Source organism: Rana temporaria, chromosome 3 (assembly GCF_905171775.1).
Source record: "Rana temporaria chromosome 3, aRanTem1.1, whole genome shotgun sequence".
In the NCBI taxonomy this organism is placed as follows: Eukaryota; Metazoa; Chordata; class Amphibia; order Anura; family Ranidae; genus Rana; species Rana temporaria.
Genome location: NC_053491.1, coordinates 99,716,066 through 99,738,321, shown reverse-complemented (window position 1 = coordinate 99,738,321; position 22,256 = coordinate 99,716,066). Strand labels below are relative to the sequence as shown.

Below are 22,256 nucleotides of genomic sequence, written 5' to 3'. Positions count from 1 at the left end.
TCAAAGTCCCAAAAAAACACCCTTTCTTCAGCAGCTGTCCTGCAGGGATCACAGATGGCCACTAGGTGGAGACTACAAATCTGTATCTGAAATCCATTTGTGGAAATATGGTACAGCAAGAACGTACTCTCACATGAAAAAATAAAACCATATTCAGCTAAATTTTAGTTACAATCCAATGCAAAAGTGCATTCTATCTTTCCCTCCATCAAACTAGAAATCGGCAGAAAAGTGAACACTGAACCTTCCTATCCAGTCACAGACTCTCACCCCTCAGACCTAACACACTCCATAAAGCTGCATATCCCCAACCCTAAGCTGTACATTTATTCCTTATATCACATACGTGGCAATCCCGTGCAAACTTTGGGTGGAAACTGCATTAATATATTTATTTTATAGCGATGATACACACGCCTCTTTTCGCCTAGTTTCCCCAGCCTAGCGCGGGGCATGCCGGGAGTTGTAGTCTTTTGCCGCAGACAGGACGGGGCGCTGTGCCTGAGGCTGAACTACGATTCCCATGATGCTTTGTGTCGGTGTACAGTCATGGGATGCAGCGCTGGGTGCAGGGTGAGTGGTGGAGTTGCTGTGGCTGGGGAGTGCAGGCAGCGCGGAGACCTATAGGCAGCAGAGGGGGAGACTTGTACAGCGTGCTGTGTGGAGATGACACTCTGCATTGGGTGAGTTACCTGGAGAGTGCAGAGGAAATGCATCAATAATAAACTGAGTGCAATGCAAGCCAGGGACAGCTGTGTCACCACAAAGCAGGAAGCAGAGTTTTGTGTGGATGGGTGTATAGTGTGACAGATGCAGATATAAGATAAGACAGCAGAGTGTGGAGGGGGAGAGGAGCAATCAGTGGAGAAGACCTCAGAAGTCCTCACAACTCTCCCAGGACATGGACCGGTCTGCAGGACCCCAATGGTGACAGATATGCCAGGGGTGGAAGACAGAAGAAGCAGCCAGGACAGAGCCACCCAAGACCCCATGACCTCCTCACCAACCGGAGAACCACTGGCTAAACTTTCTGGGACCTTGGCAAAGCTGTCGGGGAAGGGGCCCCTGAGGAGCTTCAAGAACCGCTGGTTTGTGTTTGACCCTCGCCGCTGCTACCTCTACTACTTCAAGAACCCCAATGATGCCCAGTCGTTGGGGTACATAAGTATCGGGGATGCCTCGTTCAGCTATGACTTGGAGGCAGAAGAAGGCCAGTTTGAGATCCACAGTTCTGGACGAGTCTCCATCCTCCGGGTAAATTGTCATTGTCATGTGGATAGATATTACGCCATTGTTTGTTCGCATATGCGATTCCTGTCAAAACTTGTTTTGGTTTTGAAATGAATATAGTAGGAAGGATTAGAACCTCTGCTGGGTTTTTTCTGCGATCTGTGACTTCATTAGCCACTTCAATACCGGGCATTTTCACCCCCATTTTTAGCTTTCAGCGCTGTAACATTTTGAATGACAATTGCGCGGTCATGCAACGCTGTACCCAAATGCGTCTTTTGCTATGCTTTCTTTTGGCGGTATTTGATCACCTTTGCGGTTTTTATTTTTTGCGCTGTAAACAAAAAAAGAGCAACAATTTTGAAAAAAAAAAAACCATAACATCTTTTACTTTTTGCTATAATATGCCACATTGAAAATATATATATTTTTTCCTCAGTTTAGGGCGATATGTATCCTACATATTTTTGGTAAAAATAACAATAAGCGCATATTGATTGGTTTGCGTAAAAGTTATAGCACGTACAAAATAGGTTATTGATTTATGGCATTTTTTTATTATTATTTTTTACTAGTAATGGCGGTGATCTGCGATTTTTTTATTGTGACTGTGACATTGCGGCAGACAGATCGGACACTTTTGACACTATTTTGGGGTCATTGACATTTATACAGTGATCATTGCTATAAAAATGCACTGATTGCTGTATACCGTATTTATCGGGGTATTGCGCGCTCCGGCGTATAGCGCGCACCCCTAAAGTGGACCTAAAATTCCTGTAAAAAAAAAAACATTTTAGTACTTAGTCTTGGTGTCTTGCGCGGCGTCCGTCGGCGGCCTCGTCGGGTCCAGCGTCTGTCTGCGGCTTCGGGTGTCCTCTTCGTCGGGTCCGGCGTCCTCCCCGCTCGATCCCCGCGCCGAGTTTGAACACTGCGCCGGCATATACTGAGCACAGTATACTCGTGCATAGTCAGGCAGGCTCGGCTACTCTCGCGCTCACGTCCTGTACGTCCAGGACGTGAGCGCGAGAGGAGCCGAGCCTGCCCGACTATACACGCGTGTACTGCGCTCGGTATATGCCGGCGCAGTGTTCAAACTCGGCGCGGGTATCGACGTATATCGCGCACCCACGATTTTGCCCTGATTTTCAGGGCAAAAAAGTGCGCGGTATACGCCGATAAATACGGTAAATGTGACTGGCAGGGAAGGCGTTAACACTAGGGGGCGATCAAGGGGTTAAATGTGTTACCTAGGGAGTGATTCTAACTGGGACTGACTGGGTGAGGAGACCAATCGGTGTTCCTATATACTAGGAACACACGATCTGTCTCCTCTCCCCTGACAGGACGTTGACACAGATCCACGTTCCTGCTCTGTCACGAGTGCCCTGCCGGGAAGCCGAGGACGTCGTGTGATGCCCGCCCAGGATGGGAGATCCGATCTGCGGACGTCATATTACAATAGGCCGGTATTGAAGTGCTTAAAGTGAAATTTTAAGGCTTAAACCTAAAGCGGTTCTAAAGCCTGAAGGTTTTTTACTTTAAAGGATAAGTTCACTTTAAAAAAAAATAATAATAATAAATGCACATTTTTTTGCAGGTAATACATTTTTTTTTTTTTTTGGAGCCTGTATAGAATGCATTAAAGGATAAGTTCACCTTTGGGAACATGTTGTATTGCACCAGCAGCTACATCCTGTACAGGCAAGCAGATAGACTGACAGAAAGAATCAATGAACTATCGCGGCACTCCACAGTGCAGTGATAGTTTGAGAGCTAAAAGTTGACAGCCACAAAGGATATTGGGACTTGTAGTTCATTTACAGAACAGATCGGGTGGCAGCTACAGCATTGGGAACATGTTACATGTTTCAGCCTAAAAACAGGTGGAACGTGTAACCTCTTCCCAAAGGTGAACGTATCCCTTTAATGCATTCTATGCATTAAGTTAAAAAAACTTCTGAGCTGCAGGATCCCCCCTTAAACTTGTCTAAGCCCGATCCAGCGATTTTCACGAGAGCAGCAGCTCTTGCCACTGTCTCTATCAATCTGTCACTGGGCAGATTGATAGAAGCGAAAGCCATTGGCTTCCGCTGCTGTGAATCAAATGCTGTGACGAGGGGGCGGGGCAAGCCACCTGGTCTGCGTCAATGGTTGCAGACAAGGTGGCTCGGTAGCCTCCATAGACATTCTATGGGGGCAACATGAAAAACCATTGCACAGAGCAGTTAAGAATAACACATTTATTAATTTTAATAAAAAATAAATAAAGGTTTAAAGGAGTTGTAAATAATAAAAAAATAATTATGCTGAAATGACTGTTTACAGGGTATAGAGACATAATAGTTAACTGATTCCTTTTAAAAATGATTAAAAATAGATACAAATCAATCATATAATGTACCTCTAGTTTCGTTTTTTGCATGTTGTTTCCTGCCTCTCTGCTGTACAGAGCCACAGAGCCAATACAGGGCAGTGATGGTTTGGAAAACGAAACTGATTGGTGTTGGGGGGTTTTAGACACACAGTAATCACACCTCCTTGATTAGTGACCTCAAAGAGAAAGCTCCCAGCACTGTGGTTATCAGGAAACAGACAACCAGGAAGTGTGGAGATCAGAGAAGAATTACAGCAACTTGAGAGCAAAAACTAATAATGAGGACATGAAAACAGCACTGCATTAAGGTAAAGGAATCTATTAAGATACAAATTTCCTTTACAAACCCTTTAATGTTACTTAAAGTAAGTGTTTTACTCTTTTTTTCAAATTGAAGCCTCTAAATACCTTTTTTCAGATATCTTCAAGCCTGTCATATGACTCCTAGCCACTCTCCTCCTTCAATCCAGGGCTACAGTGGGAGGGGCTGAGCGGCCAGTACGGCAGTCACATGACCTCCCTGGCTGATGTCAGAGGGAGATTTTGGCCCCTCCTGCTGTAGCCCTGGATCGGAGTAGGAGAGCGTCCGGGAGTCACGTGACCAGACTGAATATATATAAAAAAAAGGTATTTAGAGGCACCGTTTTCAAAAAACCCTTACACTGTGTGTTATGGCTGCATACAATAGAGGGGCTGGCAGTAATTTACCTTTTAAAGGTAACAAGCACTTTAACTACTCTTAAAGGATGAGCTCAGGCGTGTTTGCAACCTGCACATGCAGAGCCCGACAGGAAGTCGCTACTGCACAACGCTAATCGCTGGCAGTGAGACTATTTCCCAAACCGCAGCTGCAGAGATCGAGAAATGTCTCATTGCCTGTGATTAGTGATGTGCAGTGCCGAATTCCTGGCGGGCTCTGCATGTGCGGGTTGCGAACACGCCTGAGCTCATCCTTACTCTTAAAGCAGAGTTCCACCCGAAATTGGAACTTCCACTTTAAGCACTCCTCACCCCCTTACATGCCACATTTGGCATGTAACTTTTTTTTTGGGGGGGGGGGGGGGGGGGCTTCGGTAGGAGTGGGACTTCCCTTCCTCCTTCCGCCCAGGGACCGCCTTGGCGACTTTTCTTCCCTCCCTTTAGGCGATCTCCTGGGACACGTGACAGGTAGAGCACAGCGTGACTCGCGCATGCACAGTGAGTGCCCGGCCATGAAGCCTAAAGCTGTCACGCCTGGGTGCCCACACTATGAATGGAGGCGCTGGCTGGAGGGGGGGGGGGGGAGGAGCGGAGCTCCAGGCGGCAGCGTCGCTGGACCGTGGAGCAGTTAAGTGTCTGTTTATTAAAATTCAGCAGCTACACTTTTTTTTGTAGCTGCTGACTTTTAATAAACAGTAAAAGGCTGGAACTCCCCTTTAAACTGTCTCCTTCCCCCTCCTAATACCTATGCTAGCTAACTTGTGTAAGAAGAATCTGTATACTTGCCCATTGTCATCCCAGTGTGGTCACATGATTCCACTCCTCTGTGTCAGCCTGAGCAGCTTCAGGGAAGAGGAGGGACCACTGAGAGAACAGATGGGTCATTGAAGACTATGGGTGACGTCGCCACTCCAGGCTTTATCAGCCATTGTTGGAACGCTCTCTCCTCTCCTGCAAAAATCTAAGCGATTCCTCCTTTCGCATAAATGAGCCCCCCCCCCCATCCCATTCCATCGCACCGCACGCAGACATTGTTTTCTGACAGTGGCTGCAGCCGTTGATCAATGGAATGTTTTCCAAAATGTCCCTTTGACAGAAGACAATTTAAACAATCACTTTCTGTTGAGTTGGGGAGCCAACACACTGATCGGGAATCAGGCTGGACCCCTAAGCCCTGGTACGCACTGGTGCGATTTGACATGTCAAATCGGCGGCATTTGCCGGCAATGGCACCGTCCTAATTGGTGCGATGCCGCATCTGTGGCGCTGCACCGATTTCAAAAAGTCGTTTCTGTACTACTTTTTGCGATTTCAGCCCACGATTTACATCGACAACTGTGCAGAAACTGTAATCGTGGCCAAAATCGGGAGTGAAAGCGTGCAAGTTCAGCCAAACTCTTTTATGGCTTCATTCCCGCAGCCCAGTGTGAACCTGGGCTTAAGCACAGCAAATATCTGCATCCGCAATCATCATAGGCGAATGCATGCAGCTGCGGTCATGAAATCTGTACAAATGACTGACCGCAGTCACTGCTGTCTGCATGTAAATGTACATGGAGCAATTATTTGTGTGGGGCAGGAAGACCCAGGCTGCAGCATGGAGTGAAAAAATTTGCGCAAGTTCAGAGTTCAGCTAGCGATGTGTTGGAAAATTCCTAAACCCCTCTCTACTCGGGGTTAGGGACAGATAATCATCATTGGATGGAATCTTCCTGCATCCAGGGCCGATCATCTGTCCCTAACTACAGGTAATGGTTCCCATGTGCAGTTACATGTGGCCGCCTGTCATTCATTTGTACAGGATTCCCAGCCGCAGCTGTTTGCATAGCCCTGTGATTCCTGCCATTCCTAATTGCCCATAAGAAAAGATTTACCCTCACTGTCAGGCTGACAATGGATTTACCAAACAGAAAGTGATATTTGCTACAGAGACAAGAAAATGTTGAAATCCCCCACTCATACTCTGCAAAATATGTAATTTCTCTGTGTTGCCAGTGGAGTTTTTTTTTTTCCTCCACTTTATCTGGCGATTTTGTTGTCACCGGCACAGAGGAAATCTTTCTAATGGATCTCCAATAGAACTAAAACCCGACAGAGCTTCTCCTCTTTCCGCTCTATACAAATTTTAACGAAAGTTTTGGCTGGACATGCAATTTTTATTTGAGACTAGCTGAATACCCGGCGTTGCCCGGTCTTCCTATCTTAACCTTTTGGGGAGGAAAATCATAGTAATATAAATATACCCATCTTTTATATAAGGGTGTAGGTAAGGGTTAATTTAACTGTCATATATTTTTATTTGGCATATAAGTAATATGTGTACCAGGTATTATTGAAATATCTCCAGGCGTACAGAAGTTATGTGGGAACATACATTTCCCATTGATTTGCATGGGACTTTAAACAAAAACCCCGACCCTCACAAATGGGGGTAGTTAAGGGATAAATTAACTATCCTATAGTTTAAGTGGACATATAAGTAACATGTGACCAAGTGTTATCGAAATATCTACAGCCGTTTGGAAGTTATGAAGTAACATGTATTTCCCATAGAGTTGAATGGGACTTTAAAGAAAAACCCCGACCATGGCAAATGGGGGTGGGTAAGGGTTAAACCACCTATCCTATGTTTGTTGCTGACATATAAGTAACATGTGTGCCAAGTTTCATGTTAATATCTTTAGCCGTTTGGACGTGATGCTGGAATATACATACATACATACATACATACATACACACACACACGTTGAGTTTTATATATATAGATTTGACTACGTAGTTGTGTTTAAGGCTAGGTTCACACTACTGGGATCCGATCACGATCCAAATTCCAATGCGATCATGTAGTACAACTTAAAGAGGAAGTAAACCCTCTTGTAAAAAAAAAAAAAGACAACCTGCAAGACAAAGGCGTAATGAGCTAGTATGCATAGCATACTAGCTCATTATGAAGTACTTACCTGAGATCGAAGCCCTCGTTCGCCTCCTCCGACGCCGCCATGATACTGGGAGTGACTTCCGGGTATCGCTGCTCCAGGGCTGTGACTGGCCGGAGCAGCGATGACGTCACACGTGGGAGCCGCCACTAACCGCATGATGCCGTTAGTAGCGGCATGCTCTGTGCTCCTGCGCCCGATTTCTACAGGGCATGCGCCGTAGACATCGGTGCTGCAATTTTTAGGTTTGGGAGATATTTCTTGCACCTACAGGTAAGCCTTAATCTAGGCTTACCTGTAGGTTAAAGTGGTTGTAAAGGGTTTACAACCACTTTAAATAAGGTCTGTGTATTCTATGGGGCTGGAATCACAAGAGTAGTACAGGAACCTTTTCCAAAATCGCACCATGCTGTGCTGCATTGATGTGAACAGGCACCATTGAAAATAATATGATTTCCATTGTCATGCTGCGTGACTCAAGTTGGATCTGAAATCGCATTAGTGTGTTCCTTTCCTAGCATTATAAATATTTTATTTGTAATTTGTCAGATCTCATTATTAAGAGCTGATTGTTTAGAGTTAAATGTAACATAAACTTAAAGGGGTTGTAAAGGTAAGCACCGCCCCCCCCCAGCCCCCGTTTTACTTACCTCACCGTTCGAAAGTCCCGGGCGCGTGCTTGTCATTCTGTTTGGTTCCCAGCCTGGCCGTTGATTGGCTAGGCTGGGCGGATTGATAGCAGCGCAGCCATTGGCTGGCGCTGCTGTCAATCACAGCGGATGACGCGGCGCGCCGGGGCCGAGTGATACAGTCGGCGGCTATGGCAAAAGCTTTCCACCATGCTCGCTCGCTCGCATGAAGGTAGAAAGCTTTTGCAAGGAGGAGCCGAGACAGCCGCCGAGGACCCCAGAAGACAGGATTCCGGGCCACTCCGTGCAAAACGAGCTGCACAGTGGAGGTAAGAATAACATGTTTGTTATTTAAAAAAAAAAATATTCTGCCTTTAGTGTTCCTTTTAACTTTAGTGCTGATATTAATTATCTGTGTGCTGGGATACTGTGACATTCTTACCATATCCAATTGCAAGCTGCACCTGTTTACACCGTATGTGTTGGGCTGCTGTGGGCAGCTTTTGTCTAATACAGTCCATGGAGGATACAGACAGGCTATGGTCTTGTACGGTGTCTGTACCTCCAAACAGGAGTATAAAGCACGCAAACTGACCATACTAGCATGGATTGGATTCTGTGCTGAGAGTGGTCAGTTTACAACCAGGAAGAAAAGGAACTGGCAGGATAAGCCAGGTATTGGATGCCGACATAGTTGGACATAATTATTTGAAATGAACACAATTTTTAAAGGGAGCAGAGTATTACAATTTTATTTTTAAATAAACAAGCACTTTAAATGTGACACCCAAACATTTCATCCAGTTTTTGTAGAATCCAGAATAGCAGGTATTGTACGGTACATGTAGGGCCAAAATAACTAATCGACAACTAATCTATTATGGAATTAATCGATTACAATTTTCATAATCGATTAATCGGCCAGTAACATAATGGGGTTAAAACAACTAAAATTAGCCCTTTATAGTACAAAAAAGCAAATCGCTACTGTAAATATTACTTTCACTGTCCCACAGTAAAAAAAATGAACCCCTTACAGTAGCGATTATTTGCTCTTTTTGTACTTTTTTTTTTAACCCCATTATGTTACTAAACATCTCAGGCCTGGGTCACACCTCTGTTTTTTGGTGCTTTTTGCAGAAATACACTACAGTTCATTTACATGTTTTCATATGGGACACGTTCACATCCATGGTTTTTTTTCAGCTGCTGCGTATTTGGAAAGGGCGAGGACTTTTTAACGCAAAACGGTGCCATTTTTTTTTTTTTTTGTTCAATATACTTCAATGGAGAAGCTGCAGAAAAGCACATGATGTGTTTTTGCGGCAATTTGTGTTTTGTAATCTGCCCAACAACAAATTGGCCCAAAAAAATGTAAAAAATTTTTTTTTTTTTTTTAAGGCTATTATCCGATTAATCGAAACAATAATCGGCCAACTAATCGATTAGGAAAATAATCGTTAGTTGCAGCCCTAGGTACATGCACCCCTTTCTTACAGGGAAGGGTGACTGTGCAAGACAGGAAGTCTCGTAACAATCGCCTCTTCTTGGGAATATGAAGACAGCTTCTTGCACTTAGTTCTGTAAAAATACATTCAATATGAAATTGTTCTCATGAAGTCATTTTGATACTTGGCACAAACAGTTACACTATAAATATTGAACTTTAAAGGACATTGCAAAATCATTGTGCATTCTTAGGGTCAGGCGAATTATGAAAGACATTTTTTCACAACGAGCAAACAAGAGTCAGTTCCTGGTCATGAGTACATTATTGACTTAGTGACAAGTTCATATAGACATATAAGATCTGATCAATTGCTTTTTTGAAAAAAAAAAAAAAAGAGAAAGATCCAAAGGCTGCTCTGTCTCTAGGAGTTAGAAAATTCCACTAGAAATCTAAAAAAATCCTAAATGGTGTAATTATAAAGAGATTTTATATTAGAAAAGCAAGTGGCATGCTTGTCTGAGCTCCTTTGTGCTTTAATATTGCAGGGTACTGTATAGGCTCCTCCAGAAGGTCAGGGGGACTTCTTGATGGTATTCAAATGACTTGTATCCAGTTCAAGGTCTAAATGTTAGATAAAGGTGCTGGCCCATTCCCCTTGGAGGTCTGTTGTCTCTCTAATAAATATATTTAAACCTTGCATTTAAAACTTTAAAGCTGAACTCTGGGCACAGAAACTTGCATTTAAAGTGTTACTAAACCCACAGCTGTAAAATCAGTCTGTAGATGCAGGAAACCATGCTTGTTATACTCGCTGGGGAACCTAAGGAGTTGATCCTCCACATGTGTAAAAAAAAAAAAAAGGCTGTTTGATCCTAGAAAAAAAATTGCAAGAGCTTGTCCTGCGGCTGGTGGACTTTACTGGCACATACAAGAGACCAAAAGCATTTTTTATAAAAATATCAAATGTTTATCAATACAGATCGTAAAAAAAGGGCACTCAAAAGAGTAGCTTCCAACAAAACAAGATAAGTTTACAACAAAGATTATAACATGACATTTTTTACTGGACCCTTCTATATGTCACATCCCCCGAATCAACAGTATAAATAGCAATAACTGAGGGGGGTGTCCGGGAGCTGGGTCTCCTCTACTGGTCAATGTGTTTTGCTTCGAATGCGTAGCTTCTTCAGGACCGACACATTGTGTGTGTGTGTGTGTGTGTGTGTGTATGTATGTATGTATGTATGTATGTATGTATGTGTATATGTATATATGTATGTGTGTGTGTGTATATATATATATATATATATATATATATATATATATATATATATATAAATATACAATTTATTAGGGTTGTACCGATACCGATACCAGTATCGGTACCGATACCGAGTATTTGCGCTAGTACTCGTACTCGCGCAAATACTCCTGATACCAAAATAGAATACTTTTTTTCTTTTTTTTTTGTGACATCGAGCGGTGCATAAAGGCAGGGCCGGATTAACCGTGGGGCTGATGGAGCTGCAGCTCCAGGCCCCCATCATAATATAGGCCCAAACTTAATTCTCTCACCAGGGCCCGGCGGCCGGCCGACGACCGCTATATAATAAATCCACACGTCCAGGCAGCTGCAGTGCCATTGGATGGCTCTGATAGGTGGCACTGGCATTGATTGAATGGCACTCATAAATGGATGGCACTGATAGGTGGCCCTGGCATTGATTGGGTGGCACTGATGAGATGCACTAATAAGCTGCCTCCCTGCACTGATGCACTAATGGGCACTGATCTGCACTGATAGGTGGCACTGGCTAGCTGCACTTTTGGGCACTGGCACCGATGAGCTGCACTGATAGGTGGCACTGGCAGTGATCACTCCTTCAATGATATGTAGTTTTCCAGTACCGTATGCTAAAAAAACAGCCCCACACCATGATGTACCAGTTCTTCATAATTCTAAAGAAAATATCCTTAGTCTGTATTGTGGTTTGAAAACGGTCACATGACATTTAAAAAAAGTATCGGTATTCGGTATCGGCGACTACTTGAAAAAAAAGTATCGGTACTTGTACTCGGTCCTAAAAAAGTGGTATCGGGACAACCCTAATATATATATATATATATATATATATATATATATATATATATATATATATATATATATATATATATATTACACACACACACACAACTGAAGTAGTTCAAGCCATTTATTGTTTTAATATTGATGATTTTGGCATACAGCTCATGAAAACCCCAAATTCCTATCTCAAAAAATTAGCATATTTCATCCGACCAATAAAAGAAAAGTGTTTTTAATAAAAAAAAAAGTCAACCTTCAAATAATTATGTTCAGTTATGCACTCAATACTTGGTCGGGAATCCTTTTGCAGAAATGACTGCTTCAATGCGGCGTGGCATGGAGGCAATCAGCCTGTGGCACTACTGAGGTGTTATGGAGGCCCAGGATGCTTCGGTAGCGGCCTTAAGCTCATCCAGAGTATTGGGTCTTGCGTCTCTCAACTTTCTCGTCCCAATATCCCACAGATTCTCTATGGGGTTCAGGTCAGGAGAGTTGGCAGGCCCATTGAGCACAGTAATACCATGGTCAGTAAACCATTTACCAGTGGTTTTGGCACTGTGAGCAGGTGCCAGGTCGTGCTGAAAAATGAAATCTTCATCTCCATAAAGCTTTTCAGCATAAGTACGAGTACTAGCGCAAATACTCGGTATCGGTCCCGATACCGATACTGGTATCGATATCGGGACAACCCTAATTGTTATACAAATTCTGGTTTTACAAGACATTTTAGTTTTTATATGAATACTCAATAAATAAACATTGTGTGTGGACTTGCATTCAAAAAAATGGTAGAGGTCTGTCAAAAATCGCAAATCACATCTGGGTGGCTGTTTGATCCTTTCTTTTCTGTTCTGCATTTTCTTCTTCTTCCACAGTCCCCAATCCATCTCCTGATTGAACAAAGGCTAGGGGACAAGCTGCACATGCTCAGTTTGGTGTGTATTGCTAGAGAGACTTTTTCTTCTAGGGAGGGTGCATGTGATCAACACAGGGCCAATCGGCACTGTTCAGAAAGAGGGTCAGGGGTCCTGCAGCCTCATAGGACAGTCAGGGGGGAATGAAACCTCCTCCTACAAGCTTTAACCAGACACTGATAGAAGTCACAAGACTGTTCTTACTGCTGATGAAAAAAGGTATTTACCAGTACGATTGTGTTTCCATGTTCTGTGGAATACCAGAATACCAGATCTAGTGATCCTGGGTTTAGTAACACAAAAAATATATAAATCCATGTTGTGTGCAACAAATTATTTGTTACGCTATGTAAGTAGAGGGGGCAATGGCCCCCCACCCAGTAAAGGAGGAGATAAGATTAGTTTCCCTGTATAAGGAAAAAGAACAACAGTGAGCAGTCCTTATTACAGGAAGCTCTTACACAGAGGCAAAGTTTCACACTGTATTACTGCAGAGATCTGGAGGAAATGCACAAAGCACACCAAGAATGAAGGAAGAAAACCTATGACTCTTATTTAAACAATATGCGCTCATCCTGGAGTTCAGCTTTAAACAAAACCTAACCTAGAAGCACTGAGGGGCTGCCATTGTTAAACTCTTGATAATCCTAGTGGCTCATGTACACCGCAGCTCTAAGAAGCTCAAAGAAGCTGCTCCTATAGGCTTTTGAGCTCTCAATTTCTTTTTTCTGAGCTCTCATATTTTATTTTCTGCCTGAAAACTTCCCTTTATATTAGCCTATGTGTCCATGCATACTATGGATTTTTCGCAATTGTACAGACATATTCTCTCACAGGCAGAGAAAAACCCCACCAATCTCACGTCTTTGAGAGAAGCTTCATAGCAGAAAAGATGCCCAAAATGTGCGAAAAAGCACAAAGAAGCTTGAAAGTGCACAAAAAAAAGATAAAATGAGGGGAGGGGTTGTGGAAAAAAAAAAAAAAGCTTATGCTCAAAAAAGCACTGAAGAAGCTCAATAAAAACTTGCAAAAAAGCACAAGCTTCTTCAGGCTGCAGAGAAATAAAAGCTCAAATGCCTGTAAAAAGCAGCTTTGTACACTGAGACAGTTGGTGTTCCCCTGTGACCTCTATACACTTTTAGACTTTGGGATTAATTAGGTAGATTCACACACAATAGCCTAAACTTGCGGCGGCGTAGCTTAGCGTGTTTAGGCTACGCCGCCGTAAGTTAGCTAGGCAAGTACATGATTCACAATGTACTTACCTGCTAAGTTACGGCGGCGTAGCCTAAATCAGCGGGCGTAAGGGCGCCTAATTCAAATGTGTGTTAGGGGGGGCGTGTTGTATGCTAATTGTGCTTGACCTTACGTTTTAGACTTTTTTTAACTGCGCATGCGCCTACATTTCCCAGTGTGCATTGCGGCTAAGTACGCCGCACGGGCCTATTGATTTTGACGTGGACGTAAACGACGTAAATCCCGATTCACCGACTTACGCAAACGACGTAAAAAAATTCGAATTTTGACACGGGAACGGCGGCCATTCTTGACATTACTATTCCAATAGGGCCTAGCTCTAACTTTACGCGGCCTATCTCTTACGTAAACGGCGTAAAAGTACTGCGTCAGCCGGCCGTACATTCGCGAATTGGCGTATCTCCTCATTTACATATTCTACGCCGACCGCAATGGAAGCGCCACCTAGCGGCCATCCAAAATATTGCAATCTAAGATAGGACGGCGCAAGCCGTCGTATCTTAGATATGTTTAAGCGTATCTCTGTTTGAGCATACGCTTAAACATAAGTCGGCTCAGATTCTGAGTTAGGTCGGCTTATCTACTGATAAGCCGGCCTAACTCTTTCTGAATCTACCTAAATGTTTTTTAAGCCCTGTACACACGGCCGGGAATCCCCTCAGGATAAAAAAACGTTGGTTTTCCTGACGGGATTCTTGGCTAGCTTGGCTTGCCAAGCCGTGCATACAGACGGCCATTCAAAAGAACCACCGTTCTTTTGAATGGCAAGAACGCGGTGACGTCACCGACTACGACAAGCCGGCACTCGTCACATTCGATGCCGTCGCCGCCATCTTGCCACACCCTACACTATGCCTTGTATGCTACCGCGGATGCGTCCAAAGGCTTATCGAGCATGCACGGGTTTACCTTTCAGACAGGTAAGCATACAGAGGACCGGTTTTGTTGGCAGGAAACACTCTGCTGGGAATCCCGACGAGAAAATAGAGAGCAGGTTCTCTATTTTCCCGTCGGGATTCCCGGCTTTTTTCCTGACGAGAAAACTGCTAGGGAGCATACACACGGTCGGGATTCCCAGCCAAATGCTCTTCTGCCAGTTTTCCTGCCGGGAAAACAAGTCGTGTGTACGAGGCTTTACATGCATTTCCTTTTTATCTGCAAATATAAGTTTTTGTTTTGTTTTAAAGGCTATCAAAAAACAATGGCCATAGAAACATAAAACATAGACATGTGGTCTGTTTGGCATACAGAACAAAAAAGGAATTGCTTGTACAGTGAGATTAAGGCCCCTTTCACACTTATACCACTTCAAAGTCATGCGATTTTTGCCGCGATTTGGTATCAGTACAACTTTAACTTTGCTACAACTTTGGCATTAACCAATAAAAACACACATGGTGTGAGGCAATTCCTTTTCCTGCCACCGCAGTTGTCATTGCTGCTGCAGCAGTAGCGGTGCATGAGGAAGAAGAAGAGAAGCGGAGGCGGAGAAGACGTCGATATTGGGTACATCCCATCATTGCCAATCGTGAAGATATGGGTCAATTTTGGGTTTTTCCATGTACCAGGAGGGCGGGGTTTGTATGGTTTCGGGATGATTTAAGCGCCATGTCAGATCATCCAGCATTAGATTATCATTAGGAGTGCACAACTTGGATCCCTTACATTTGCAGCTTAGGTAGGGTTTGCCCACCTATGAAAATTTAATGCCACCGCTCTTCTGACTGGAGGTGGAACGGGGGTAATGAAAGCTATGGGAAGCGCACTTTCTCCTGTGCGTGCCAGGTTTCCAACAGGCCACAGACCGGTAACGGTTTGGGACCCTGGGATTGGGGACCTCTGTCTCAAAAGACCGTTTCCAGACAGTTTTTCTGCAAAGTTTGGCCTGTGGCTCCTTGGTGGTATCTTCAGTTGGTGAGGATGTCCTATGGTCTTCAGAGTTTTTTTTTTTTTCCCCCCGCTTTCTCTTCTTTTAACTACTGGGGACTACTAATCGCCTGTATACACGATCCGAATATTGTACTAAAACTGTCGTCCGAGGAAGAATCGTACAATAATCAGATCGTTGGTACAGAGCTTTCGAGAGCTGATCACGACAATTCTTTTGATATTAATAGATCGAACGAGCACGAAAATTTTCCTTCTACGATACCAGATCGTGCGATTTTGGTTTTGGTCAGTATAGTTGTCCGGAAATACAATACAAATACATTACAACACATTAAGTGAAAAAAGTCGGACCATCTGTCGCACGATTTTCGGACCGTGTGTACGGACCATAAGTGAAGCTTCCTGTCTTCTTTGTCAGAAATGGCTTTCCTATTGGCCATCACCTTTCTCAGAAGTGCCACACATTTTGTACAATGTTCTGCCTGCCTCTGTTTCAGTACTGTGAGATCTGTTTCTTTTCTGAATCTCCACAAAGACAAGTCATCATTCTTATTTCTGTTAGAATCCTTTCCAAGATGGCATGGAATTCCATCCCAATGAGGACACCAGTTTGTCCATTTCCCTCTCATCAATGGGAGTCTGCATTTCACAGACTGTAGGTCTGACTTATTCTGTGGTTCTAAATGAAACACAAGGGATTCTCGGCTTTGTTGCTTCCATGAGACTTTGGGTTTAGCAGATTACGGTTAAAGGGGTTGTAAAGGTTTGTTTATTTTTGCGATTCGGCACCGCGTCGCTTTATCTGACAATTGCGCGGTCGTGCGACGTGGCTCCCAAACAAAATTGGCGTCCTTTTTTTCCCACAAATAGAACTTTCTTTTGGTGGTATTTGATCACCTCTGCGTTTTTTATTTTTTGCACTATAAACAAAAATAGAGCGACAATTTTGAAAAAAAAATAATATTTTTTTACTTTTTGCTATAATATATATCCCCAAAAATATATAAAAAAAACATTTTTTTTCCTCAGTTTAGGCCGATACGTATTCTTCAACATATTTTTCGTTAAAAAAAATTGCAAAAAGGGTTTATTGATTGGTTTGCGCAAAAGTTGTAGCGTCTACAAAATAGGGGATAGTTTTATGGCATTTTTATTTTTTACTAGTAATGGCGGCGTTCAGCGTTTTTTTTTTTTTTTTGGTACTACGACATTATGGCGGACAAGTTTGACACATTTTTGGACCATTGGCATTTTTATAGCGATCAGTGCTATAAAAATGCATTGATTACTATAAAAATGACACTGGCAGGGAAGGGGTTAAGTGTGTTCTAACTGAAGGGGGGGTGAACTGACTGAGGGAAATGTCTGATCGCTGTTCATACATTGTATGAACAGACGGTCAGGCATTTCTCCCCTGACAGGACCAGGAGCTGTGTGTTTACACACACAGCTCCCGGTCCTCACTCTGTAACGAGCGATCGCGGGTGCCTGGCGTCAATCGCACCCGCCGGAGTCGCGCGTGCGCCTCTATTGGCTGCTCGGCGAGATGACTTATAGCTACGTGATCTCGCCCAGCAGAGCCGACCTGCCGCCGTATAACTGCGGCGGCTGGTCGGCAAGCAGTTAAGCTAGTGCATTGTTGGTTCACTTACCTTTTCCTTCGATTTCCCTTCTAAATGTTTTTTTTTTCTCTGTCTGAATTTCTCACTTCCTGTTTCTCCTCGGTAAACTTGCCACCATCATTCGACCGGTGGTTGGTCAGCTAGAACATCTTACTGAGGAGGAACAGGAAGTGAGAAATTCAGACAAAGAAAACAAAGAAAAAAACATTTAGAAGGGAAATCGAAGGAAAAGATAAGTGAACCAACAATGCAGTAGCTTAAAGGAACCTGTTTAGAAAATAAAAAACGAACCTTTACAACCCCTTTATGGTCACAGTGTGCTTTAACTGGGTTCTCCATAAGTTTTTTTATTTTTTTCTTGCCTCAATCCTCTTAGCTCTTCCTCTTAGGCACCCCTAGACTCCTTCTGTGCAGTACTTGTTGGTCCCAGTTGTATTCCTTGGATGGAAAGTAAAGAGAATGGAACTGAATTAATCAATCTGTAATGTCTCTCAATGAATTCCAAGGAAATCTAATTTTTGCTTTGAGTGCAAAAGTTCATTTTATGTAATGGAGCAACCTTATCATATAAACTGGTTTATTTTTAATTGTAAGCAGGAATTAAAATGATCATCTTTCAATTTTTAGGCTTCTAATAGGCAGGCCATGGCCTATTGGTTACAGGAATTGCAGCAGAAACGCTGGGAGTATTGCAACAGCCATGGTACAGCAAAGCGAGACAGTATGCTGAACACTGTGGCTATAGAAGTCCCAGCTGGACTGGTGGCCAAGGAAAGTATAGGTAAGAATGTGGAATTTTATATTTAAAAATTACTAATGCTGTGATTGCTTTTATTTCAGTGTTTGGAGTTGGTTTTTATGTTGAAGCCATTTATTTGGATAAAATTTGGTTTCCTGAAATATTCTTCAGATATCTTGTTTGTCAGATTATAAAGTTTCTAGGGTTGAACCCACTGTAAGATATAATAGATTATGAAGATAGTTGTCAACTATTTTCATGATCGATTAGTTGACCTGAATACAGAATGCATTATTTGTTTACATATCAGGAAATACAGTGTAACACACATACAGCTAAGTTTACTATGCATACAGGTCAGTAAGTGCCTGAGAACTTGTGAATGTGTGAGGAGCAATGCCTCCATGGGACATGTAGTCCTGGGCATGAGAAGTAAGTTATTTAAAGTGATTCTAAAGGCACAAGTTTTTTTTTTTACCTTGCTATAGGGGCACTCTATACTATACTTTGTGGCATGCATTAGGGGCACTCTATACTATACTTTGCAGCTTGCTATAGGGGCACTCTATACTATACTTTGCAGCTTGCTATAGGGGCACTCTGAAGGCAGGACGAGCCAAAAGCGCCAGCAGGGGGTCCTAGAAGAGGTGGATCGGGGCTGCTTTGCACAGAGCAGCCCTGATCCACCTTTTCTAGGGTCCCCCGCTGGTGCTTTTTGCTCCTCCTGCCTTCAGAGTGCTCCTGTAGCAAGCCACAAAGTATAGTATAGAGTGCCCCTATAGCAAGGTAAAAAAAACTTCTGCCTTTTAGAATCACTTTTAATAGGGCTGCAACAAACGATTATTTTCATAATCGGTTGTCCGATTTTATTGTTTAAAAAAAAAATAGGCAATTCTTAAATATCTATATGCAGTGGTAAATATAAATAACCAACTATATGGTTAGGGAGCAAAAATCTCTAATCAACTACGAGAAGAACAGACACAAGTGATATACTATGTATGTATGTATGTGTATGTGTGTGTGTGTGTGTGTATATATATATGTATATATATATATATATATATATATGTATATATATATATATATATATATATATATATATATATATATATATATATATATATATATATATATATATATATATATATATATATATATATATATATACACACACTATTAGAGGTTGAATATGACCAGGCCATTTTTTGCGATTCGGCACTGCGTTGCTTTAACTGACAATTGCTCGGTCGTGCGATATTGTACCCAAAAACATATTAACTAAATCAGAGTTTAAAATTTCCGGTCCTGAGCTACTAGCCAGACCTTAAGGTTGGGTTCACACTGGAGAACGCAGCGGCTCACAGCAGGAGCCTGGTGCATCTCCATTTACTGTTTCAGGTCCGATTTCTGCCCTGATTTTGAGCTGAAATGGACCAAGAGACGCACATGGCTCCTGTGCAATTCTCAATAGAGAGCCAGTTACAATCTCCTTCTATGCGAATTGGATGAGGGGAAACCCTCATTAAATTCACAATAGTGTGAACCCAGCCTTAGGGCTACTTGCCACCAGTTGCCTTATTCAAACAACTACCCTGCCCTACCCCTAATTCCGCCCCTAAACACACCCTCATAAATGATCTCATGAAATGACACTTAAATGTTTTATGCAGAATTAAGTTTACAAAAATAAATATTAACAGCAACTTTATCAGTGCCCATCAATGCCGCTTAACCAATGCAGGGGAAGAGAGGCGAGCTGGCCTGATCATCACAAAGTGGGGAACATTGCTGTAACAGCTTCTATTTGAATTGCCCAGTGTTCCCGGCGCTCGCTGTCAGATACAGTCCTGCCACCTTGCCTGGATACTTTGATAGACATCACACATCTCGGAACGGTGTTCTGTCTATCAAAGTACCCAGTCCAGGAGGCAGGACTGTGTGTGACCAGCGAGCACCGGGAATACTGGGCAATTTACAGTGATGATCTGGCCGGTTCTCCTCTATCTCCCCCCTGAGCGATCGCTGGATGAATGGCTCCCATTTAACCCTGCCTGCTTCTCCCTAAAGTACTTTATTTGTTCCAGACTATACCCATAACTGTCCTTAAACATTTCTTCAGTTCCCTACGCTCTGTCTATACGTTTTGTTTGGCACCAGGGGCTCTCCCGCATCCACTATACATTGCTTACCTACTCCATACTTCAGGGAGGGGTGGGTCTACCAGATTTTGAACTCTACCACAGGGCAGCCCTATTAGCCAGAGTATTGAAATGGTTCCCTTGCCCCTTCCCTAAAGCATCCACTATGGTTGAACAGGACCTCTCTGACTTTGACCTATGGGCACTTCTTTGGGGATCCAGACAGGAATTACAGCGGCTTTCCTATTTTTTCTCCCTTGACCATTGCTGCCTTACGTTTATGGTACAGGAAGGGGATGTCTTCCCTTCTATCTACGGACCCTTCACCTCACCATTTGATCACCCTGCACTGCCTCGGGATATGGGATTGCATAAGGTGGCCCGTTTACGCGCTCCTCCTGGCCGTTAGCTAGCACGTTTGTACACCCCACCTTGGGTACACCTATCGTTCCTGAAGGCTGTGGTAACTGGCTTACTGCTCTCCGCATATCCTCCTCCTGCTGGGATTTTTCCTCCTCCGCCCAGATTCATAGACCCCCTCACAAGTTATGAACAGCTGAGCTCTCTCTCAAACTCCCAGACATTTACTTTCCTCCAGCTATAAACTTTTACAAGCCTTACTACATGATCAGCGCCCCACCATACACCAGGCGGTGGTCCACAGATTTGAAGAAGGAACTCACAGTGGTTGACTGGCAGACGTCATTCTACTTTATGCATACTTTATGCATAAATCCTCCATCTCTTGCTACACGCAGGAGACATTTGTTAAACTCCTCTCCAGATGGTACAGGGACTACTTACATAAAATATTTTCTTGGTTCCCCCCTACCTGTTGGAGGTGTGGACCGGCTGAAGGGACTTATCTCCACATACGGTGGGAATGCTTTGGAATTCAGGCCTTCTGGTCACATACACGGTAGACTCTATGATCGACCCCTGATGCCCACACCTGAGATAGCATTATTATCTATGCTTCCAGGCTCCATAACCTCCCAGAAACACAGTTTACTGCACTTTTTCCGGTCAGCAGCCAGGCAACTGATCCCCCTAGTTTGGAAAACAACTAACAAACCCCCCCCCCCTCCCCCGCTGTCCTTGTGGGTCTCTGCTGTAAATGACATTATGCGTATGGAGGAGATGCTGGCTCTGGATAACGACACATTTGAAAAATTTAAGGCACTGTGGTTTTTCTGGATGGATTTCTCCACTTCAGACGCCTTGAAAAATATGTTATCACCCACTGGCTAAAAATTTTACATTTCTTGACGGAGTTTCACAGGTTTGTCCTCCAAGGTTTGCTCAAACCCCATCTTAACTTTCCCCCCTCTACCTCACCCTATTCTCTGACTCTCTCCCTTCTCTCCCTCTCCTCTGTTTTCTCTCCTTCCAAATATAATTGTGTCGACCTCAAGATCCAACACACACTACCAACTTCCTCAATTCTGTGTGGTATTTGCATATAATGATACCACGTTTATGTTCCAATCTTTCCCCTTATTTCTCTTTTGACACATTGTACTGTACAAATTATTGTGCTGAATATTTGGATTTTCTGTTTTTTTATTCTGATATACAATAAAAACATATTTGACTCTAACCCTGCCTGCCGGTGATCTGTCGATATGGTTCCGGCTGTTGTGAAAGTTCCTGCGCAGGCGCAATCTGATCTGCCGATATGGTTCCGGCTAACGAGAAAGTTCCTTTAAGGACTGCGCAGGCGCAAACTTGCCGACGGAAAGCTCCGAACCTCAGCCGGCATCCAGGGCGACGTGGATTTCGAGGAAAGTGGCCAGTCGGCCTCACGTCCTTGCTTCGCTCGGACGGCTCACTCGGCCTCCTGGCTCTTTTTTTAACATCCTCCAATCCACAGGGATGTTAAAGAATGAGCCTGGATGCCGGGCGAGGTTCGGAGATTTTCGTCGGCAAGTTTGCGTCTGCACAGTCCTTGAAGGAACTTTCCCGTTAGGGGAACCTTAAGGACAAGTCACCGGGAATCGCCCAGCTCATTGACATGAATGGGCAGCGCTGCTGAAGCACCTGCAAAGCGCTTTGGCAGCGCTGAAACAGACTCTTCTTAACCTTTTCCATGACCGCTAGCAAGGGTTTAAACAGCCCATTAGCGGCTGAAAAAGCTGCTAAAACTAGGGGCGCTTTATCGCAAACGTCGGCACCGTCTTGGTGTGAAAGGGGTCTTATTGTTGCCTTTCTATCATCTCAAACCCATTCACCTCTGCATTTCCGTCTACACAACTGCCACTCACTCGAAATTGGCTCTTTTCCGGA

At 43.5% G+C, this 22,256-nt stretch overlaps 1 protein-coding gene across 2 annotated transcripts in view; it reads left to right on the top strand.

The window, feature by feature from the left end:
- The first annotated feature begins 541 nt into the window (after positions 1-541).
- TBC1D2B (TBC1 domain family member 2B) overlaps positions 542-22,256 on the top strand; it is a 94,374-nt gene continuing 72,659 nt past the window's right edge. Inside the window, exons 1-2 of one of the 2 annotated variants that reach the window (XM_040343085.1) lie at positions 542-1,254; positions 17,718-17,871. In XM_040343085.1, the coding sequence (XP_040199019.1) occupies positions 925-1,254; positions 17,718-17,871 (484 nt within the window). In that variant the 5' untranslated portion in view covers positions 542-924. The remainder of the gene's footprint in view (positions 1,255-17,717; positions 17,872-22,256) is intronic. The other variant, XM_040343087.1, reaches the window with a different exon arrangement.